Source organism: Erinaceus europaeus, chromosome 13 (genome assembly GCF_950295315.1).
Source record: "Erinaceus europaeus chromosome 13, mEriEur2.1, whole genome shotgun sequence".
NCBI classification, from domain to species: Eukaryota; Metazoa; Chordata; class Mammalia; order Eulipotyphla; family Erinaceidae; genus Erinaceus; species Erinaceus europaeus.
In genome coordinates, this window is record NC_080174.1 from 52,321,628 (window position 1) to 52,340,163 (window position 18,536).

At 41.6% G+C, this 18,536-nt stretch overlaps 1 protein-coding gene across 9 annotated transcripts in view; it reads left to right on the forward strand.

Annotated features, from left to right (window-relative positions):
• Positions 1 to 6,530: 6,530 nt before the first annotated feature.
• Positions 6,531 to 18,536, forward strand: part of ZMYM4 (zinc finger MYM-type containing 4) — a 155,999-nt gene continuing 143,993 nt past the window's right edge. For 3 of the 9 annotated variants that reach the window (XM_060205860.1, XM_007533098.3, XM_060205863.1), the window contains exon 1: positions 6,531 to 7,073. Coding sequence is in view for 3 of the 9 variants with exons in the window: in XM_007533098.3 (XP_007533160.2) it covers positions 7,035 to 7,073 (39 nt within the window). In the remaining 6 variants the exon portion in view is untranslated. Of the gene's footprint in view, positions 7,078 to 8,513; positions 8,600 to 18,536 lie in introns of all 9 variants that reach the window. The other 6 variants (XM_060205866.1, XM_060205864.1, XM_060205867.1 and 3 more) reach the window with 4 other exon arrangements.

Below are 18,536 nucleotides of genomic sequence, written 5' to 3' on the forward strand. Positions count from 1 at the left end.
AGAAAGCCAATGCTTTTATAGGATAAAACCAGAAGTGGCAAGTCGGAAATGGAAATGGCTAGGAAAGGGGGTGGAGAAAGGCAAAAGGAAGCTGGGAAGGTGGAAGCTTCCTTAGCAACTGTGTGGGGGTTTTAATATGTCGGATTAATGTACCCTGCAGGCAGGGCGGGTCTCGAGGTAGAAAGAAGATAGATCAGTGGGATGGGTGGGGATCTTTCAGGCAAAACAATGATTATGTAAATAGGCCATAGTATCAGCAATGCAGGATGGAGGTGGGGGGGCTGGCTTAATGCTCAACACCTGGGTTCGAGGCCCTAGTCCCCACCTGTAGGGGGAAAGCTTTAGGAGTGGTGAAGCAGGGCTGCAGGTCTCTCTCTCTCTCTCTCTCTCTCTCTCTCATCCCCCTCCCTCTTGATTTCTGGCTGTTTCTACCCAATAAATAAAGATAATAAAAAATATATTAAAAAAGAGTGAAGATATTTTAGAGGAATTCTGCCAGCTATCAGTCTTAGTACTTGAATTACAACACTGGTTCTTCCATTTAGTCTCCAAACTGCTTTTCTCTCTCTCTCTCTCTGTCTCTCTTTTTTCCCTCTTCTATCTCTCATAATTATAGTCTTTTATTTATTTATTTATTTTAGATTTTATTTACTTATGAGAAAGATAGGAGGAGAGAGAAAGAACCAGACATCACTCTGGCACATGTGCTGCCGGGGATCGAACTCAGGACCTCATGCTTGAGAGTCCAAAGCTTTATCACTGTGTCACCTCCTGGACCACTTAAATACAGTCTTTTTTTTTTTTTTTAATAATCTTTTTAATGTATTTATTTATTTATTTATTTTCACTTTTGTTGCCCTTGTTCTTTTTTCATTTTTGTAGTAGTTGTTGTTGTCATTGTGGCTAATAATAATAATCATATGGGCTGGGTGGCACAACTGGTTGAACACATGCATTACCATGCAGAACGACCAGGGCTCAAGCTCTCAGTCCCCACCTGCAGGGTGGAAACCGCACAAGCAGTGAACCAGTGTTAAAGGTGTCTCTCTCTCTCTCTCTCTCTCTCCCTATCTTCTCTTCTCATCTCAATTTCTCTCTGTCCTGTCAAAAAAAATATTTAAAATGAAAAAAGTCAATAAAAAATCATTCCTCTGAGTAATAGCCTCTTTTGTAAAAATAATAAATAAAACTCAAAAAAAGTAAAAAAAAATAAGAGAAAAAATAAAACTCAAGTCTTTCATATAGTGGTTCTCTTTTACTATGCACATTTTTAAGATGGTGTTTATAATGTATGAAACATTATTTTGTTGGGAAGCCTAAGAACTTGAACTCATTTGGTTTCTTGTACTACTCTTTGTTTTCTCTGGATACTTAGCAACGTTTTGGTCACTGAGTGATGTATCTTGTAGCCTGACTTCTCTATCTTCACTAAGATCAAGAGGCAAACTTCTGTTCTTTCTGAGGTCTGGCTGTTAACTACTTTTTGTTCTGGATCCAGTGATATTTACAAAGCTACTTCTCAGTACTCTTGCTTTACCTTCCCCATACTTTCACAGAGTATATGGGAATATGTGGGTACATTCTACGTCATACAGGCCCTAAGGATACCTGCATAGCTCCTTCCAACACCTTGAATTTAATTTTTCACTTGTAATTTTGCAAATATTCTTTAAAAATTTCCACTCTAGTGGTCCGGGAGGTGGCGCAGTTGATAGGGCATCAAATTCTTGAGCATGAGGTCCTGAGTTCAATCCCCGGCAGCACATGTACCAGGGTGATGCCTGGTTCTTTCTCTCTCCTCCTATGTTTCTCATTAATAAATAAATACAGTGTTAAAAAAAAATTTACACTCTACTCTTTTTTAAATATATATATTTATTTTCCCTTTTGTTGCCTTGTTTTTCATTGTTGTTGTAGTTATTGTTGTTATTGATGTCGTCGTTAGATAGGACAGAGAGAAATGGAGAGAAGAGGGGGAAAACAGAGAAATACACCTGCAGATCTCCTTCACTGTATGTGAAGTGACTGCTCAGCAGTTTGGGATATGGAGGCTTGACCCAAGATCCTTCTGCGGTCCTTTGTGCTTTGCGCCACGTGTTCTTAACCCACTGCACTACCGCTGGACTCCCCCCTCTCTGCTCTCATCACGTGAGTTTCAAAATTCACAAAACCAGGATTCATCCCTTGATAGAAGACATTTCATGGGGCTAAAGGTAGGCTTTCTCTCTCTTCCCAACTGTACTTGACCATCACTTTTACTTCTTCTTTTTTTTTTTTTTAAAGATTTTATTTATTTATGAGAAAGATAGGAGGAGAGAGAAAGAACCAGACATCACTCTGGCACATGTGCTGCGGGGGATCGAACTCGGGACCTCATGCTTGAGAGTCCAAAGCTTTACCACTGCACCACCTTCCGGACCACCACTTTTATGTGGTGATTAGCTTACCTTTTATTTAAAAAAATATATACTTTTAAAAAAAAAGTATTTTATTTATTCATGAGAAATATAGGAGGAGAGATTGAACCAGACATCACTCTGGTACATGTGCTGCTAGGGGATTGAACTCAGGACCTCATGCTTGAGAGTCAGTGCTCTATTCACTGTACCACCTCCTAGACCATATTATTAGCTTACTTTGCAAGCCATATTTATTTGGAGTCCCAAACGGAAGCAAAACAAGAGTGCTTTCTATTTTGAAGAGTTGGTGTGGACATATAGATACAAATGTCTCAGTTGCTGCCTCTCATGCCTCTTTTACTTATTTCTTTATTTGTTAAGTTATTTCTTTACCTGTTAAGCTACTTTATGTCAAGGCTTCATGGCTTAGCTATTATAGATGCAAGGGACATCTCCTCTAGAGACCAGAAGAACTTGAGAGTCTTTATATGTTTTGAACTTCATCAGATAAACAAAATTAAGGAAATTAGCTCTTTCTTTCTTTCTTTCTTTCTTTCTTTCCCTCCCTCCAGGGTTATCACTGGGGCTCCGTGCCTGCACTACAAACCCACTGCTTCTGGAGGCTATTTTTTCCCTTTTGTTGCCTTTGTGGTTTATAATTGTTGTTGTTATTATTGTTTTTATTATTATCTTTTCAGATGAATTTGAAGTATTTATTCACACAAGCACATAGAATAGCCATTATTGCAAACTTACACATGCGAAGACACAGAAACTGACACACACACAGGTTCCCCCCCTCCCAAGCCGTAGTGCCAAATGTGGCCCCTCACTTGAGAGACCTGTTGTCAAGTGAGAGACCTGTTGTTACTATTGTTATTATTACCATTGTTGATGTTGTTTGTTGTTGGATAGGACAGAGAGAAATGAAGAGAGGAGTGGAAGACAGAGAGGGGGAGAGAAAGATAGACACCTGCAGACCTGCTTCACTGCAGGTGGGAAGCCAGAGGCTCCATCCTTGCTCTGGTCCTTGTGCTTTGCTCCACACGCCCTTAACCTGCTGAAATACTGCCCGACCTACAGTTCATTTAAATTTTTTTTTTTTTAATTATTTGGAGTCTGGCGGTAGCACAGCAGGTTAAGCACCGGTTCAAAGCGCAAAGACAGTTGTAAAGACCCCGGTTTGAGTCCCAGGCTCTCTACCTACAGAGGAGTCGCTTCACAAGTGGTGAAGCAGGTCTGCAGGTGTCTATCTTTCTCTCTCCCTCTCTTTCTTCCCCTCCTCTCCCCATTTCTCTCTGTCCTATCCAAACAACAACGATAACATTCATTTCAACAATAAAACAATAAGGGCAACAAAAGGGAATAAATAAATACTAAAAAAAAGTCAGAAAGAATGTTTGATTTTTGCAAAATATAACCATAGTAAATTATCACATTTTTAGTGAAGCCAGAAATTGGGATTTGCATGAGAGAAATAGGCTATTTTGTTGGAAAACAATTAAAATATATAATATAAAATAATAAACTGTTGTGATTTAGAGCTATTACCCAATCTTCCAAACAATCCATATTACAGAAAACTGAGGTACAAAGCAAGTAATTTCACTAAGATCACATAATTGACCAAACTTATGTCTGTGGGACAGATTTTCTGCGAGGTCCCCAATTTGTAGCCCTTATTTATGATGTGGTCCAATGAGTCAGGAGGAAAAAAAGTTATGAAATCTAGCTTAGTTTCTCTGTTCAACAACCTTAAACTATTCTCTCAGCTAAAATTAGGCTAGTTTAATTAACCTTGTATTGCTAACTACTGATTTCTCCCCCTTTATTTCATATGGATGATTATACTGAACATTCAACATATACTGGTGTAGTAATTAAATGCACAAATCCTACCTATTATTCAAGACCCAACATGTTCCCAACACCAGTAGAAACAATCTGATACAGGAAACAGTTCTGGAATGGGGAAAAAATAATCCTATTTTAATCTTGATACTATTACTAGTCCTTTGTGTGCTCACAAGCAAGTCATCTCTCTGGGCCTTAATGACTCTACTTTTAAAATATAGAATTGGATTAAATCAGTGACTTAAAACTGAATTTTGAGAAGTGGTGAGAGGGAGAATGAAAGGAAAGGACAACTTTTTTTTTTTCTTCCAGGGTTATTGCTGGGGCTCTGCTCTACCAATCCACTACTCCTGGAGGCCATTTTTCCCATTTTGTTACCCTTGTTGTCGTTATCATTATTGTTGTCATTGTTATTGTTGGATAGGGCAGAGAGAAATCGAGAGAGGAAGGGAAACAGAGAGGGGGAGAGAAAGACAGACACCTGCAGACCTGCTTCACCACTTGTGAAGTGATCCCCCTGCAGGTGTGTGGGGGGGCTAGAACCAGGATTTTAACGCAAGTCCTTGTGCTTCATGCCATGTGTGCTTAACCCACTGCACTACTGCCCAGCCCCCAGGATCTAAGATGTTTTTAAAAATTCTGACTTAACTATTCATATTTAGTGGTAATTCTTTTTTTTTTTTTTGAAAAAATCATGTTGAGTGAAATAAGTCAGAAACAGAAGGATGAATATGGGATGATCTCACTCTCAGCCCGAAGTTGAAAAACAAGATTAGAAAAGAAAACACAAGTCAAACCTGAAATGAAATTGGAGTATTACACCAAAGTAAAAGACTCTGGGGTGAGTGGGTGGGTGGGGAGAATACAGGTCCATGAAAGATGATGAATGACATAGTGGGGGTTGTATTGTTAAATGGGAATCTGGGGAATGTTATGCATGTACAAACTATTGTATTTACTGTTGAATGTAAAACATTAATTCCCCAATTAAAAAAAAAAAGACAGACACCTGCAGACCTGCTTCACCACTTGTGAAGTGATCCCCCTGCACATGGGGGGGGAGGCTAGAACCAGGATTTTAACGCAAGTCCTTGTGCTTCATGCCATGTGTGCTTAACCCACTGCACTACTGCCCAGCCCCCAGGATCTAAGATGTTTTTAAAAATTCTGACTTAACTATTCATATTTAGTGGTAATTCTTTTTTTTTTTTTGGCCAGAAGTTAAAGATGGATAGTTCTATACAAGAACCAGTATGGACACTTAAAGCAATTTTACAGGTATTTTTCTCCAAAATGTGATGGATTTGGAAACTTCTTAGTTTCAAAACAGCTATCAAGTGACACATACATACATAGAAGTTATATTTCATTATCCTGTTAAATGTTGCATGTTCCAAGCTTAATGTTTCTTGTTATGATTAATGAACTTCAGGAGGCACCTTCTATGTATTTCTTACTTAAATCATTGCCCCTAACCTATGATTATTTTTCTCTACCTAGAGTAGGGGAACTGGAATGAATCAAGTCATCATTCTCTGTTATCTGTCAAATTGAGCAAGATAGACTTAAACTTATTTTTCAGTTTCCTTCTTAGAGAATGCTTATTCTTTAAGTCATATTCATGAAGTTCTGTCAATGAAGGTGAATGAGAATATACAATATTTGTCAATCTTCACACATCTTCAGAGAATGTTCTTGAAATATCATGACACTTTCATTTTTGATTTTCTAGATCAAGATGACTTTATTTCCCTTTGCAGACAGACAGGTTGGTACATTGAAAAGCCTGAAAGGTTGTGAAGCGAATCATGATGCTAGACCAGGCTGCAGTTTTACCGTTGGGATCACTGGAGTAAATGAATTCCAAGATACTCTTTGATTTTGACATTTTAAAGACAAACCACTGTTGAGGCAATCATTTCCAGTTGTTGATTCATCTTCAAAATCACTAGAGGACCTGATGAGAGGATCTGATTAGAGGCTAGGCTACTAGTCTTGATCCCTGATGGTCTATGATCATTGATTCAAGTAGGCCTGCCTAAAGGCAGGAAAGTTGAGTTTCCTTGAGATGACTAGCTTGTTCTCTCTTTGGTTGGGATGTTTTATCTCTAGAGGTTCTCCACTGGGAACAGTGCCTTTTCAAAGCTACCTTAGTAGCCAGGTGTAAGATGGTGTCTTGGATCTATGACTGATGGTTCACCCAGTTCTTCAAAGGGCCATTTCAGTCATTTCTTTCCGTCCATCTTCATCACTACGTCATGGTCCCTTTAAGGCAGCGGCCATAGTTGAGTGGTGGGAGCAACTGCTGGCAGCAAAGAGACTTGCAGGATTTGGCCTACCCTGGGCAACTCACCGCGCACGCTCAGGACCGGGGGCTTGGTGGGAAAGGAAGGAGGGGCTTAAGATGCGCCTGCGCATCAGGGGCGCGCGCAAGGGGCTGATTTGGTGATCCCTTTAAGAAACCGCAGGCGGAGGAATTTCTCAGAGAGAAAATAATCCTACTCAGGGGGCCCCTAGGAGGCCATTACCCCCCCCCGACCCCGGCCCCCCCACCTTGTCCGGGCAGGTTCTATAGCCCACGGGCGCACCCGTGGGACCCGAAGGTCTCCAACCCTGCGCGCGGCATCCGCGGCGCCCTCCCCGCTCTCAGCGTCGGGCCCGATCCGGTCCGGGGTAGCTGCAGCGAGGCGGCCGTGCCTGCAGTGTGGGCGGGGGCCGGGGGCCCGAGAGGTTCCGCCGTCACCGCGTCGGGAGCCGCAGCGGTTCCGAGTGGGGCCCAACATGGCGGAGAGAGAGGTGGAGTCCGGCCCCCGAAAGAGGGTAGGTGAGGTGAAGAAGAACTCGGGCGGCGGGCGGCGGGCGGCGGGGGGCGGGGCGGGACCGCGTCCCGGCGCGGGGAAGGGGCCGCGCGCTGGCCCATGGAGGGGCTCCCAGGCCCGGCTGGGAAAGGCAATGCCGGCGGGGCTGCAGCGCCCTGGAGAGTGGTCCTCGGGAAGGTGGGACAAAGATTTGCTGCTGGGAGGAGGGGGAGGGGGCTGTTGTTTGCTTTAAAAAATATCTATGTAACTGGAGGTGGATCTTCTGCAGCCGGGGAGGGAAGGTGTCAGGGTTTTTAGTGCACCTTTAGTAAATCAGAGTCTGGAAGTTGAACTGGGGAGAGGTGGTCAGGTGGTGGTGGCGGGAATGAGCCGTTGGGGGGGGGTTCTCTTGAGGAATAACCAGGAGGGCTTCTTCCGTAGACCATCACGAAGGCATTTTCTTGCCTCCTTTTCCCCTCCCCCTTGTAACCATTATCAAGGGGGGAAGGTTGAAGTGGCTCTCTTAACCTGTGGAAGAGTGGTGGGGTCGTTGGCATGCCCTGATTTAGCAGAAAGGTTTTTTTTTTTCTTGACAATTAGAAATGTCATGTACTACTTAGGCTTCTTGATCAACAAAGACAGTGGAAGAGCATGACAAGTTTTTATAATAACAAGGATGTAGCCAACCAACCTGCAGAGAGAGGTGAAGCCATTTCTTCATAGGAGTTGTTGAGTATCTTTTCAAGTTTGTCTTGGAACTTTTTTTAATTTTGAATGTTTTTTTATTCTCGATGGAGAACAATACTGTTGATTGAGCGGTGTCTTCAGATTTTTTTTTTTTTTTAATTTCTGGCGGGGGTGGGGAGAGGTGGATGGTGTCCACCTTCCTTAACATATTGTTAAGCATAAGTTTCCATGCCTTTACCTTTTGGAAATGGCCTCACAGTGATCAAATTATTGTTAAGGCAAACGTTTAAAAGGTACTTCTTGATCTTGTATTGAGACAGTTCTTCATTTTAGCATAAATTTAACAATCTCAGTTAGCTTTCCGAGTGTTTACTGTGTGCCTAGCATTGTGCTTGACGGGAAGAACTTAATGCTACTGCAACTCTGTGTAAGAGCCATATTTTGCATGTGAGGAAATGTAGGCGTAGGGAAGTTAGTAGTCTTTTTTTCATTTTATTATTATTTTAAAGATTTTATTTATTTATGAGAAAGATAGAAAGAATCAGACATCACTCTGGCACACGTGCTGCCGGGAATTGAACTTGCGACCTCATGCTTGAGAGTCCAAAGCTTTACCACTGTACCACCCCACAGACCACTTTTTATTTTATTTTTTTAAATTATCTTTACTTATTTGATAGAGATAGCTAGAAATTAAGTGTGGGAGGTAGGGAGGGAGAGACAAGAGAGATACCTGCATCCCTGCTTCACCACTTCTGAAGCTTTTCCTCTGCAGGTGGGGACTAGGGGATTGAACCCCTGGCCTTGTGCATTGTAACACAAGCACTCACCCAGGTGCACCACCACCCGGCCCCAAGAGAGGTTAGTAATCTTTATTATTAAGACACATTGTGAGCTTTTTCAGGGGATAAGAGCCCATCTCACTACTTTTTGCATTTCCACCACTTTTTTTTTTTTTAACTGAAACATTGCTCAGCTCTGGTTTATGGTGTTGCTGAGTATTGAACCTAGAACCTATGGTACCTCAGGCAAAATTTTGCCTAACCACTCTGCCACCTTCCCAATTCTCCATCACCTTATAAACTTCACATAATAAGTACTTATGAGACTTATAGTGAGTCAGCCATTAATGAGCTGGGATCTGAATCCAGGTTTATTTATTTAAAAAACAGTTTTATTTATTGGGTAGAGACAGAGAAATTGAGAGGGGAGGGAGAGAGAGAGACAGAGAGACACCTACAGCACTGCTTCACCACTTGCAAAGCTTTCCCCATGCAGATGGGGGTCGGGGGCTTGAATCTGGGACCTTTCGGTTTGCTCAACCAGGCATGCCACCACCTGGCCCCTGAACCACAGTGGTTGTGTTAGTGATTTTTAAAATGTTAGTTCTCTGGTGTAGAGATAGGCTCTACGGTCCCAAGTTCAACAGCAGGGAAAACACAAAGCAGATCTTGGACTAGAGTTGGTGTTTTACACCAAAGTAGTAGAAGTCTCTGGGGTAGAGGTTGGGGTGTTCAGGTCCTGGAACATAATGACCGAGGAGGACCTAGAGGGGGTTAGATTGTTATGTGGAGAACTGAGAAATGTTATACATGTACAAACTACAGTTTCTTTTCTTTTTTTTTTTTTAATCAGAGCAGTGCCCAGCTATGGTTTATGGTGGTTCAGGGGACTGAACCTGGGACTTTGGAGCTTCAGAACTGAGAGTGTCTTTGCATAACCATTATGCTATCTACCCCTACCCACAAACTACTGTATTTTACTGTTGACTGTAAGCCATTAATCCCTCAATAAATAAAAAAAAATCCTTAAATTATAACTAAAGACTGGGCACAATTCCCACCTGTATAGCTTTACAAGTTATAAAGCAGTGCTGTAGCTTATCTCTGTCTCTTTCCTTATCTGCCACTTTCCTCTTGATTTCTCGCTGTCACAATCCAAAAAATAAAGATAATTAAAAGAAAAAAAGACTGGGCACGAAAATACTCACTTGGAAGGTGAGCTAGCTCTTTGCCATATGCAGACCTAGGTTCAAGCCCCACCCACACATGGTAAAGGACACTATTGTGGTCTCTTTCACTCTCTTTATTAAAAAAGCCACAATTAAAGACTTCTTTCTTTTTTTAAAAAAATATTTATTTTATTTATTTATTCCCTTTTGTTGCCCTTGTTGTTGTAGTTATTGTTGTTGTCGTTATTATTATGTAGTTATTATTATTGTTGTTGGATAGGACAGAGAGAAATGGAGAGAGGAGGGGAAGACAGAGGAGGAGGAGAGAAAGACAGACACCTGCAGACCTGCTTCACCGCCTGTGAAGCGACTCCCCTGCAGGTGGGGAGCCAGGGTTCGAACCGGGATCCTTTCGCCGGTCCTTGTGCTTTGCGCCACCTGCGCTTAACCCGCTGCGCTACAGCCTGACTCCCCCCTTTTTTTTTTTTAATTTTTAAAAATATTTATTCCCTTTTGCTGCCCTTGTTTTATTGTTGTAGTTATTATTGTTGTTATTGATGTTGTTGGATAGGATAGAGAGAAATGGAGAGGGGAGGGAAAGACAGAGGGGGGAGAGAAAGATAGACACTGCTTCACCGCCTGTGAAGCGACTTCCCCTGCAGGTGGAGAGCTGGGGGCTTGAACTGGGATCCTTATACCGATCCTTGTGCTTTGTGCCATGTGCGCTTAACCCCCTGCGCTACCTCCCAACTCCCAAGACTATTACTACTATTTCTTTTTTTAAAAATAATTTTTTAAAGATACTTATTTTTTATTTATCCCCTTTTGTTTTTTATTGTTTTAGTTATTATTATTTAGTTATTTAGTTATTTAGTCATTATTGGATAGAGCAGAGAGAAATGGAGAGAGAGGGGAAGACGGGGAGAGATAGACACCTGCAAGAATGTTTCAGCGCCTGTGAAGTGACTCTTGCAGGTGGGGAGTCGGGGACTCAAACTGGGATCCTTATGCTGGTCCTTGTGCTTTGCGCCATGTGTGCTTAACCCCCTGCACTATCTCCCAACTCCCCAGACTACTACTACTTTTTTTTTTAAAAAAAAAGTTTTATTTATTTATTCATGAGAAATGATAGAGGAGAGAGAAAGAACCAGATATCACTTCCGGGGATTGAGCTTGGGACCTCATGCTTGAGAGTCCAAAGCCTCATCCACTGTGCCACCTCCCAGACCACTTCTTTCTTTAAAAAATAATTTTATTTATTTATTTACTTACTTATTTATTAATGAGAAGGATAGAAGGAGAGAGAAAGAACCAGATATCGCTCTGGTACATGTGCTGCCGGGGATTGAACTCAGGACCTCAGGCTTGAGAGTCCAATGCTTTTTTTTTTTTAAATTTATTTATTAATGAGAAAGATAGGAGGAGAGAGAAAGAACCAGACATTACTCTGGTACATGTGCTGCCAGGAGTTGAACTTAGGACCTCATGCTTGACAGTCCAATGCTTTATCTACTATGCTACTTCCCGGATGCTTTATCCACTTCTCCATATCCTGGACCACAAGACTCTCTTAAGTAGTACTTTTTCAACAAATTAAAAGCAAAATTGGTAAAAATTATTAGGAATATCCACATACCCAGTTCCTAGATTCAACCATTATCATTTGCCATACTTATATGTATTTATTAACAGGTCTGCCCTTTTATCCATTCAGTTATTTTAATACATTTCACAGGATTTAAAATTTAATATTTGGCGGGGGAGATGGCATAATGGTTATGCAAAGAAACTTTCATGCCTGAGGCTTTTTTTAAATATATTTTTTCAATATTTTATTGATTTATTCATGACAAATGATAGGAGAGAGAGAAAGAACCAGACATCAGTCTGGTACATGTGCTGCTGGGATTGCACTTGGGACGTCAGTGTTTGAGAGTCCAATGCCCTACCCAGTGCGCCACCTCCTGGACCACATGCCTGAGGCTTCTAAGTCCCAGATTCAATCACCATAAGCCAGAGATGATCAGTGGTCTGGTAATAAATAAATAAATAATAAAAATTAAAATTAAAAAATTATTTATTTTTTATTTTTGAGAGAGATTCAAAGAGAGAGAGACATACACAGAAACACCAGGGCACTGCTCAGCTCTGGCTTGTGGTGCGGGGGATTGAACCTGGGATTTAGGAGCCTCAGGCATGAGAGTCTGTTTGCATAACCATTATGCTGTCTCCCCCACCCAATAAAAATAAAATTTTATGTTGACCATCTTCGGCTTCTAAAATTTTGTTTCTTGGGACCTGGTGGTGGCTCAGCAGGTTAAGCACACATAGTATGAAGCGCAGGGATTCCCATTTGAGCCCCTTGACGCCCCATCTGCAGTGAGTTCGCTTCACAGGCTATGTAGAAGGTCTGCAGATGTCTTTCTCCCTCTATATTTCTCCTTCCTCTCTCAATTTCTCTTTTTTTAAATAAAATTTTATTTATTTATTTATTTATTGGATAGAGACAGCCATATATTGAGAGGAAGGGGGGAGATAGGGAGAGAAAAGGAGACACCTGCAGCCCTGCTTCACCATTTATAAAACTTTCCCCCTGCAGGTGGGGACCGGGCTCTTAAAGGCAGGGCCTTGTGCAGTGTGTGCTTAACCTAGTGCAGTACCACCTGGCCCCCTTTCTCAGTTTCTCTCTGTTCTGTCCAATAAAATAGAAAAAATGGCCACCAGGAGCAGTGGATTCGTAGTGCTGGCACTGAGCCCCAGTGATAACCCTGGAGGCAATAAATAAATAAAAATTTGCTTCTTTTCATGCAATCGTCCATGATGGGACAAATTAATCAATTTTAAACTGGATCCTCACATTTGAGTAGAAAGCATAGGGTATGGTTTATCAATTACAATATAGAGGGTAAATGATTTTCTTTAAATTTTCATGAGCTGGGGCCTCATGCATGCTCAGTTGCTCCAGTGCTGAGTCACTTTTTCACATTCAACCCCCTCCCCCCCACATTCTTACATGGTGCTGGGAGTTGGGCCTTGGCATGGCAAGGCACCTGGTGCCCTACCTAGCAAATTATCCTTCTGATTCTGGTAAATTACTTTAGAAATGTAATATATATATATATTTTAATATTTATTTTATTTATTTATTCCCTTTTGTTGCCCTTGTTGTTTTATTGTTGTAGTTATTATTGTTCTTGTCGTTGTTGGATAGGACAGAAAGAAATGGAGAGAGGAGGGGAAGACAGAGAGGAGGAGAGAAAGATAGACACCTGCAGACCTGCTTCACTGCCTGTGAAGTGACTCCCCTGCAGGTGGGGAGCCAGGGTTCGAACCGGGATCCTTATGCGGGTCCTTGTGCTTTGCGCCACCTGCGCTTAACCCGCTGCGCTACAGCCCGACTCCCTGAAATGTAATATTTATTTACGATATCTAAATATAGTTATTAATGCTGTTTTCATTTGTCTTAAAAAGATCCCAGAAAAATCTGTATATTTTGGTAAGAACAGCTAGTTTTTTTTTTTTTAAACACCAGGGCACTGCTCAGCTCTGGCTTATGGTGGTTGGGGGAATTGAACTTGGGATTTAGGAGCCTCAGGCATGAGAGTCTGTTTGCATAATCATTATTCTGTCTCCCCCACCCAAAACAGCTAGGTTTTAAATATATATTTTTTACTTGCACACTTAAAGGTCCTACACTGGTAGCAGTCTAAGATTTTATATTTAAAACTTACTTTTTTTTTATTTATTGGATAGAGACAGAAGTCGAGGGGGAGGGATAGGCAGAGATAGGAGTCAGCGAGACACCAGTGACACTGCTTCACTGCTTGTGAGGCTTCTCTGCTGCAAGTGAGGCCTGGATCCTTGTGCATTGTAACCTGGGTGCTTTACCGGGTGTGCTCCTGCCCAGCCCCTAAACTTTATTTATTTTTTGTAGAGGTTTTTTTTTTTATATTTATTTAATTTATTTATTCCCTTTTGTTGCCCTTGTTGTTTATCATTGTTGTTATTATTGTTGTCATTGCTGTCGTCGTTGTTGGATAGGACAGAGAGAAATGGAGAGAGGAGGGGAAGAGAGAGGGGGAGAGAAAGACAGACACCTAAAGAAATAAATTTAAAAAAGAAAAAAAAAGAAAGACAAACACCTGCAGACCTGCTTAACCGCCTGTGAAGTGTCTCCCCTGCAGGTGGGGAGCCTGGGACTGGAACCGGGATCCTTACACTGGTCCTTGTGCTTTGCGCCACGTGTGCTTAACCTGCTGCGCTACCTCCCGACCCCTGTAGAGGTTTTTTTTTTTTTAATTTATTTTCCTTTTTGTTGCCCTTGTTGTTTTTCATTGTTATTATTGATGTCATTGTTGGTAAGACAGATAGAAATGGAGAGAGGAGGGGAAGACAGAGAGGGGAGAGAAAGACACTTGCAGACCTGCTTCACTTCATCTGACTTCAGCTGTGAAGTGACTCTCCTGCAGGTGGGGGGGGGCTCGAACTCTGCTCAACTCTGGTTTATGGTGGTGTAGAGAACTGAACCTAGGGCTTTGGAGCCTTAGGCATGAGAATCTCTTTGCATAACCATCATGCTATTTACCCCTACCATTAACTAGTTTTATTGTGGAGAAAGATAACAATCAGTATCTTTTTTAGACTCTAAAACTTTTTTTTTGCCTCCATGGTTATAGTTGGGGCTTGGTGTTGGCAGTTAGAATCCACTGCTCCTGTGGCCTTTTAAAATTTTTTTTTTTTTGATAGGACAGAGAGAAATTGAGAGGGGAGGGGAAGATAGAGAGGGGGAGAGGAAGACACCTGTAGAACTGCCCCTTCGGCTACAGACAGACTGTGACCCACATAGTCAACGACTGCCACCTCTCCAGATTCAAAGGAGGTCTCGAAACTTTACATCAGGCTCAACCTGACGCTGTTGACTGGCTACGGAAGAAGGGCAAACGCTAGAAGTGCTTGTGAAGTGACCCTCTTGTAGGTGGGGAGTCTGGGGCTTGAACCGGGATCCTTGCACAGGTCATTATACTTCATGGTATGTGCACTTAACCCGGTGTGCCACTGCCCAGCCCCTCTTTTAGACTCTACAGCCACGTATACATATACATATACATATACATATACATATACATATACATATACATATACATATACATATACATATACATATACATATACATATACATATGTATGTGTATATATATATATTTATATATAGATAACTTATTTTCTTGGTGGTGTGGGGGATTAAATTTAGGACTTAACTAGCCTTAGGTATGAGAATCTCTTTGCATAACCATGATGCTATTTACTTCTGCCCTTATTTATTTAAAGAATTTTTTTTTACATGAGAAAAACAGGCAGAGAGAGAGAAAGAACCAGACATCACTTTGGCTCATGTGCTGCCACGGATTGAAATTGGGATTTCATGGTTGAGAATCCAATGCTTTATCCACTGCACCACCTCCCGGACCACCCTATTTTATTTATTTTTAAATAATTATTTTACTTTCTTTTTCTTTTGCTTCCAGGGCAATCATTGGGGCTCAGTGCTGGCACTATGAACCCACTGCTTCTGGTGGCCAATTTTTCCTTTTTTAATTTTTTTTAAATTTTTTATTTTATTGGATAGAACAGAGAAATTGAGAGAAGGGGCAGATTCAGAGGGAGAAAAATACCCCCCAGCCCTGTTTTCACCACTTGTGAAGCTTCATTCCCCCCTGCAGGTGGGGAGCTGGGGACTCCAATCTGGACCTTGCTGGTCCTTGTGCTTAGTAATAGTAGTCCTTAACTGGGTGTGTCACTGCCTGGCCCCCCCTTAATAATTATTTTTATTTAGTTATTGTTGTTGATGTCATCATTGTTGGACAGAGAAATGGAGAGAGGAGGGAAAGACAGAGGCAGGAGAGAAAGAGAGACATCTTCAGACCTGCTTCATTGCTTGTGAAGCTACTCTCCTGCAGGTGGGGAGCCAGAGCTCTAACTGGGATCCTTAACGCCAGTCCTTGCACTTCGCGCCACGTGCACTTAACCCGCTGCACTACGCCCGACCACCACATAAAAAAAAATAATAATTTTATTATTGTAGTTATTATTGTTGTTGTTATTGATATCATTGTTAGATAGGACAGAGAGAAATGGAGAGAGGAGGGGAAGACAGAGAGGGGGAGAGAAAGACAGACACCTGCAGACCTACTTCACTGCCTGTAAAACGACTCCCCTGCACGTGGAGAGCGGGGGGTGGTGGTGGGGGTTTGAACCCTAGTGCTTCGCTTAACCCGCTGTGCTACCGGCCGACTCCCTCACAATTAATTATTATTATTTTAATAATAAAAAAATTATTATTATTTTAATAACAAAAATTTATTCCCTTTTGTTGCCCTTGTTATTTTATTGTTGTTATTGATGCCGTTGTTGTTGGATAGGACAGAGAGAAATGGAGAGAGGAGGGGAAGACAGACACTTGCAGACCTGCTTCACCCCCTGTGAAGTGACTCCCCTGCAGGTGGGGAGCTGGGGGCTCGAACTGGGATCCTTACGCCATCCTTGCGCTTTGCCATGTGCGCTTAACCCACTGTGCTACCTCCCAACTCCCACAATAATTATTTATTTATTTTTTATTTGTTTGTTTTTTTCACAATAATTATTTTTATGTGAGTACTGTTCAGCTCTGGTTTATGGTGGTGCTAGGGATTGAATTTAGGACATTGGAGCCTCATGAATGAAAATCTTGCTTAACTATTATGTTTTGATATATTGTTTTTGATGCTTGTATAAGATATTGAGTAGGGCTTTTATTTTTATTTTTTTAAATTTCTTTATTGGGGAATTACTGTTTTACATTCAACAGTAATATTTTTATTTATTTATTTTGGATAGAGACAGAGAAATTGAGACAGCAGGGGGAGATAGAGGGAGAGAGACAGATGCCTGTAGTCCCACTTCATCGCTTATGAAGCTTTCCCCTGCAGGTGGGGACCAGGGGCTCAAACCTGAGTCCTTCTGCATTGTAACATGTATGCTTCACCCTCACCCCCTTGGGCTGTCTTTTTAAAATTCATTTATTTTATTGCAGCCAGGCTTATCAATGGGGCTTAGTATTTGCTGGATGAATCCACTGTTCCCAGCAACCATTTTCTACATTTTTTTTTGTTTTCTTTAAAAAATTTTTTTTATTATCTTTATTTATTTATTGGATAGAGATAGAAGACGAGAAGAAGGGCAGACAGAGAGAAGGGGAGACACCTGCACCCCTGCTTCACCACTTGCAAAGCTTTCCCCTGCAGGTGGGGACTGGGAGCTTGAACCTGGGTCCTTGCACATTGCAACATGTGTGCTCAACCAGGTACGCCACCACCTGGCCCCTTATTTTCTTCATTTTCTTTGTTTTTTTGGATAGAAATAGAGAATGGGGTTGAATTGTTATGTAGAAAACTGAGAAATGTTATGCAGGTACAAACTAATTAATTAATTAATTAATTTTTTACTTGAACATTGATCAGCTCTGGCTTATGGTGGTGTAGATGATTGAACCTGGGACTTTTGGGCCTCAGGCATGAGAGTCTCTTTGCATAACCATTATGCTGTCTACCCCTGCCTACAAAATATTGTATTTTAATATCAGCTATAAATGACTAATCCCCTAATAAATAAACAAAAAATGTTTAGAAAAAAGAGAAATAGGGAAAAGGGAAAGACACATGCAGCTCTGCTTTACTGCTTGTAAAGCTTCTCTTGCAGTTGAGTACTGGGGGCTTGAACTCAGGTACTTGGCTCTGCTCATGCGTGCTCTTCTGGGTGTACTGCTGCCCTGCTCCAAGTTGGGCTGTCTTAAATGGTATACAAGCTACGTATGCTTCTCTCGTTTTGCTTTTGGTGTGTTGTGTGTGTGTGTTAATTTCCACATGGATTCTATATATTGAGTCTGTGCTGTACAATGCCTTCTAAAATAACCTGCTTGAGATACTTAAAACAGCTACATATATGTAGACAATAACTTTAGGTTGTTTAATCTGAAATTTCATTAATGACTTGGATTGTTTTTATGGTGCCTACTCTCTTTGGCTTTTATAATCATAAATTAGAAAAAGTGTTGATCATCTGTGCTAGTTCATGCGCTATATTCTAGGCATTACGCTATGGTGCTTATTATTATTATTATTATTTTAAAGTTATTTTAAAAATATTTATTCCCTTTTGTTGCCCTTGTTTTATTGTTGTAGTTATTATTAATGTCGTTGTTGGATAGGAAAGAGAGAAATGGAGAGAAAGATAGATACCTGCAGACCTGCTTCACCTCTTGTGAAGCAACTCCCCTGCAGGTGGGGAGCTGGGGCCTGGAACCGGGATCCTCACGCTGGTCCTTGGCTTTGTGCCACGTGCGCTTAACCCGCTGCGTTATCACCCGACTCCCGGTGCTTTTTATTTTTATTTTACTAACATGTGAGAGAAGAAGAACATCAGTCAATCCCTGACTCTACTCACTAACTCAAGACCTCTGCTTGTAAGTTCTTTGCTATGCCTGCTTTACCACTTCCTGAATTGGAATATGCTATGATACTTAAGGTCATTTAGGGATGGCAGCTTCAGAGGTGGTGCAGTGGCTAAAGCACTGAATTTAAAAGCACGAAGTTCTGAGTTTGATCCTCAGCATTGCATGTATTAGGGTGATGTTCTGGCTCTCTCTTTCTCATCTTTCTCCTTCATAAATAGATCTTTTAAAAAAGGTGATTTGGGGGAGTCGGGCTGTAGCGCAGCGGGTTAAGTGCAGGTGGCGCAAAGCACAAGGACCGGCATAAGGATCCCGGTTCGAATCCCGGCTCCCCACCTGCAGGGGAATCACTTCACAGGCGG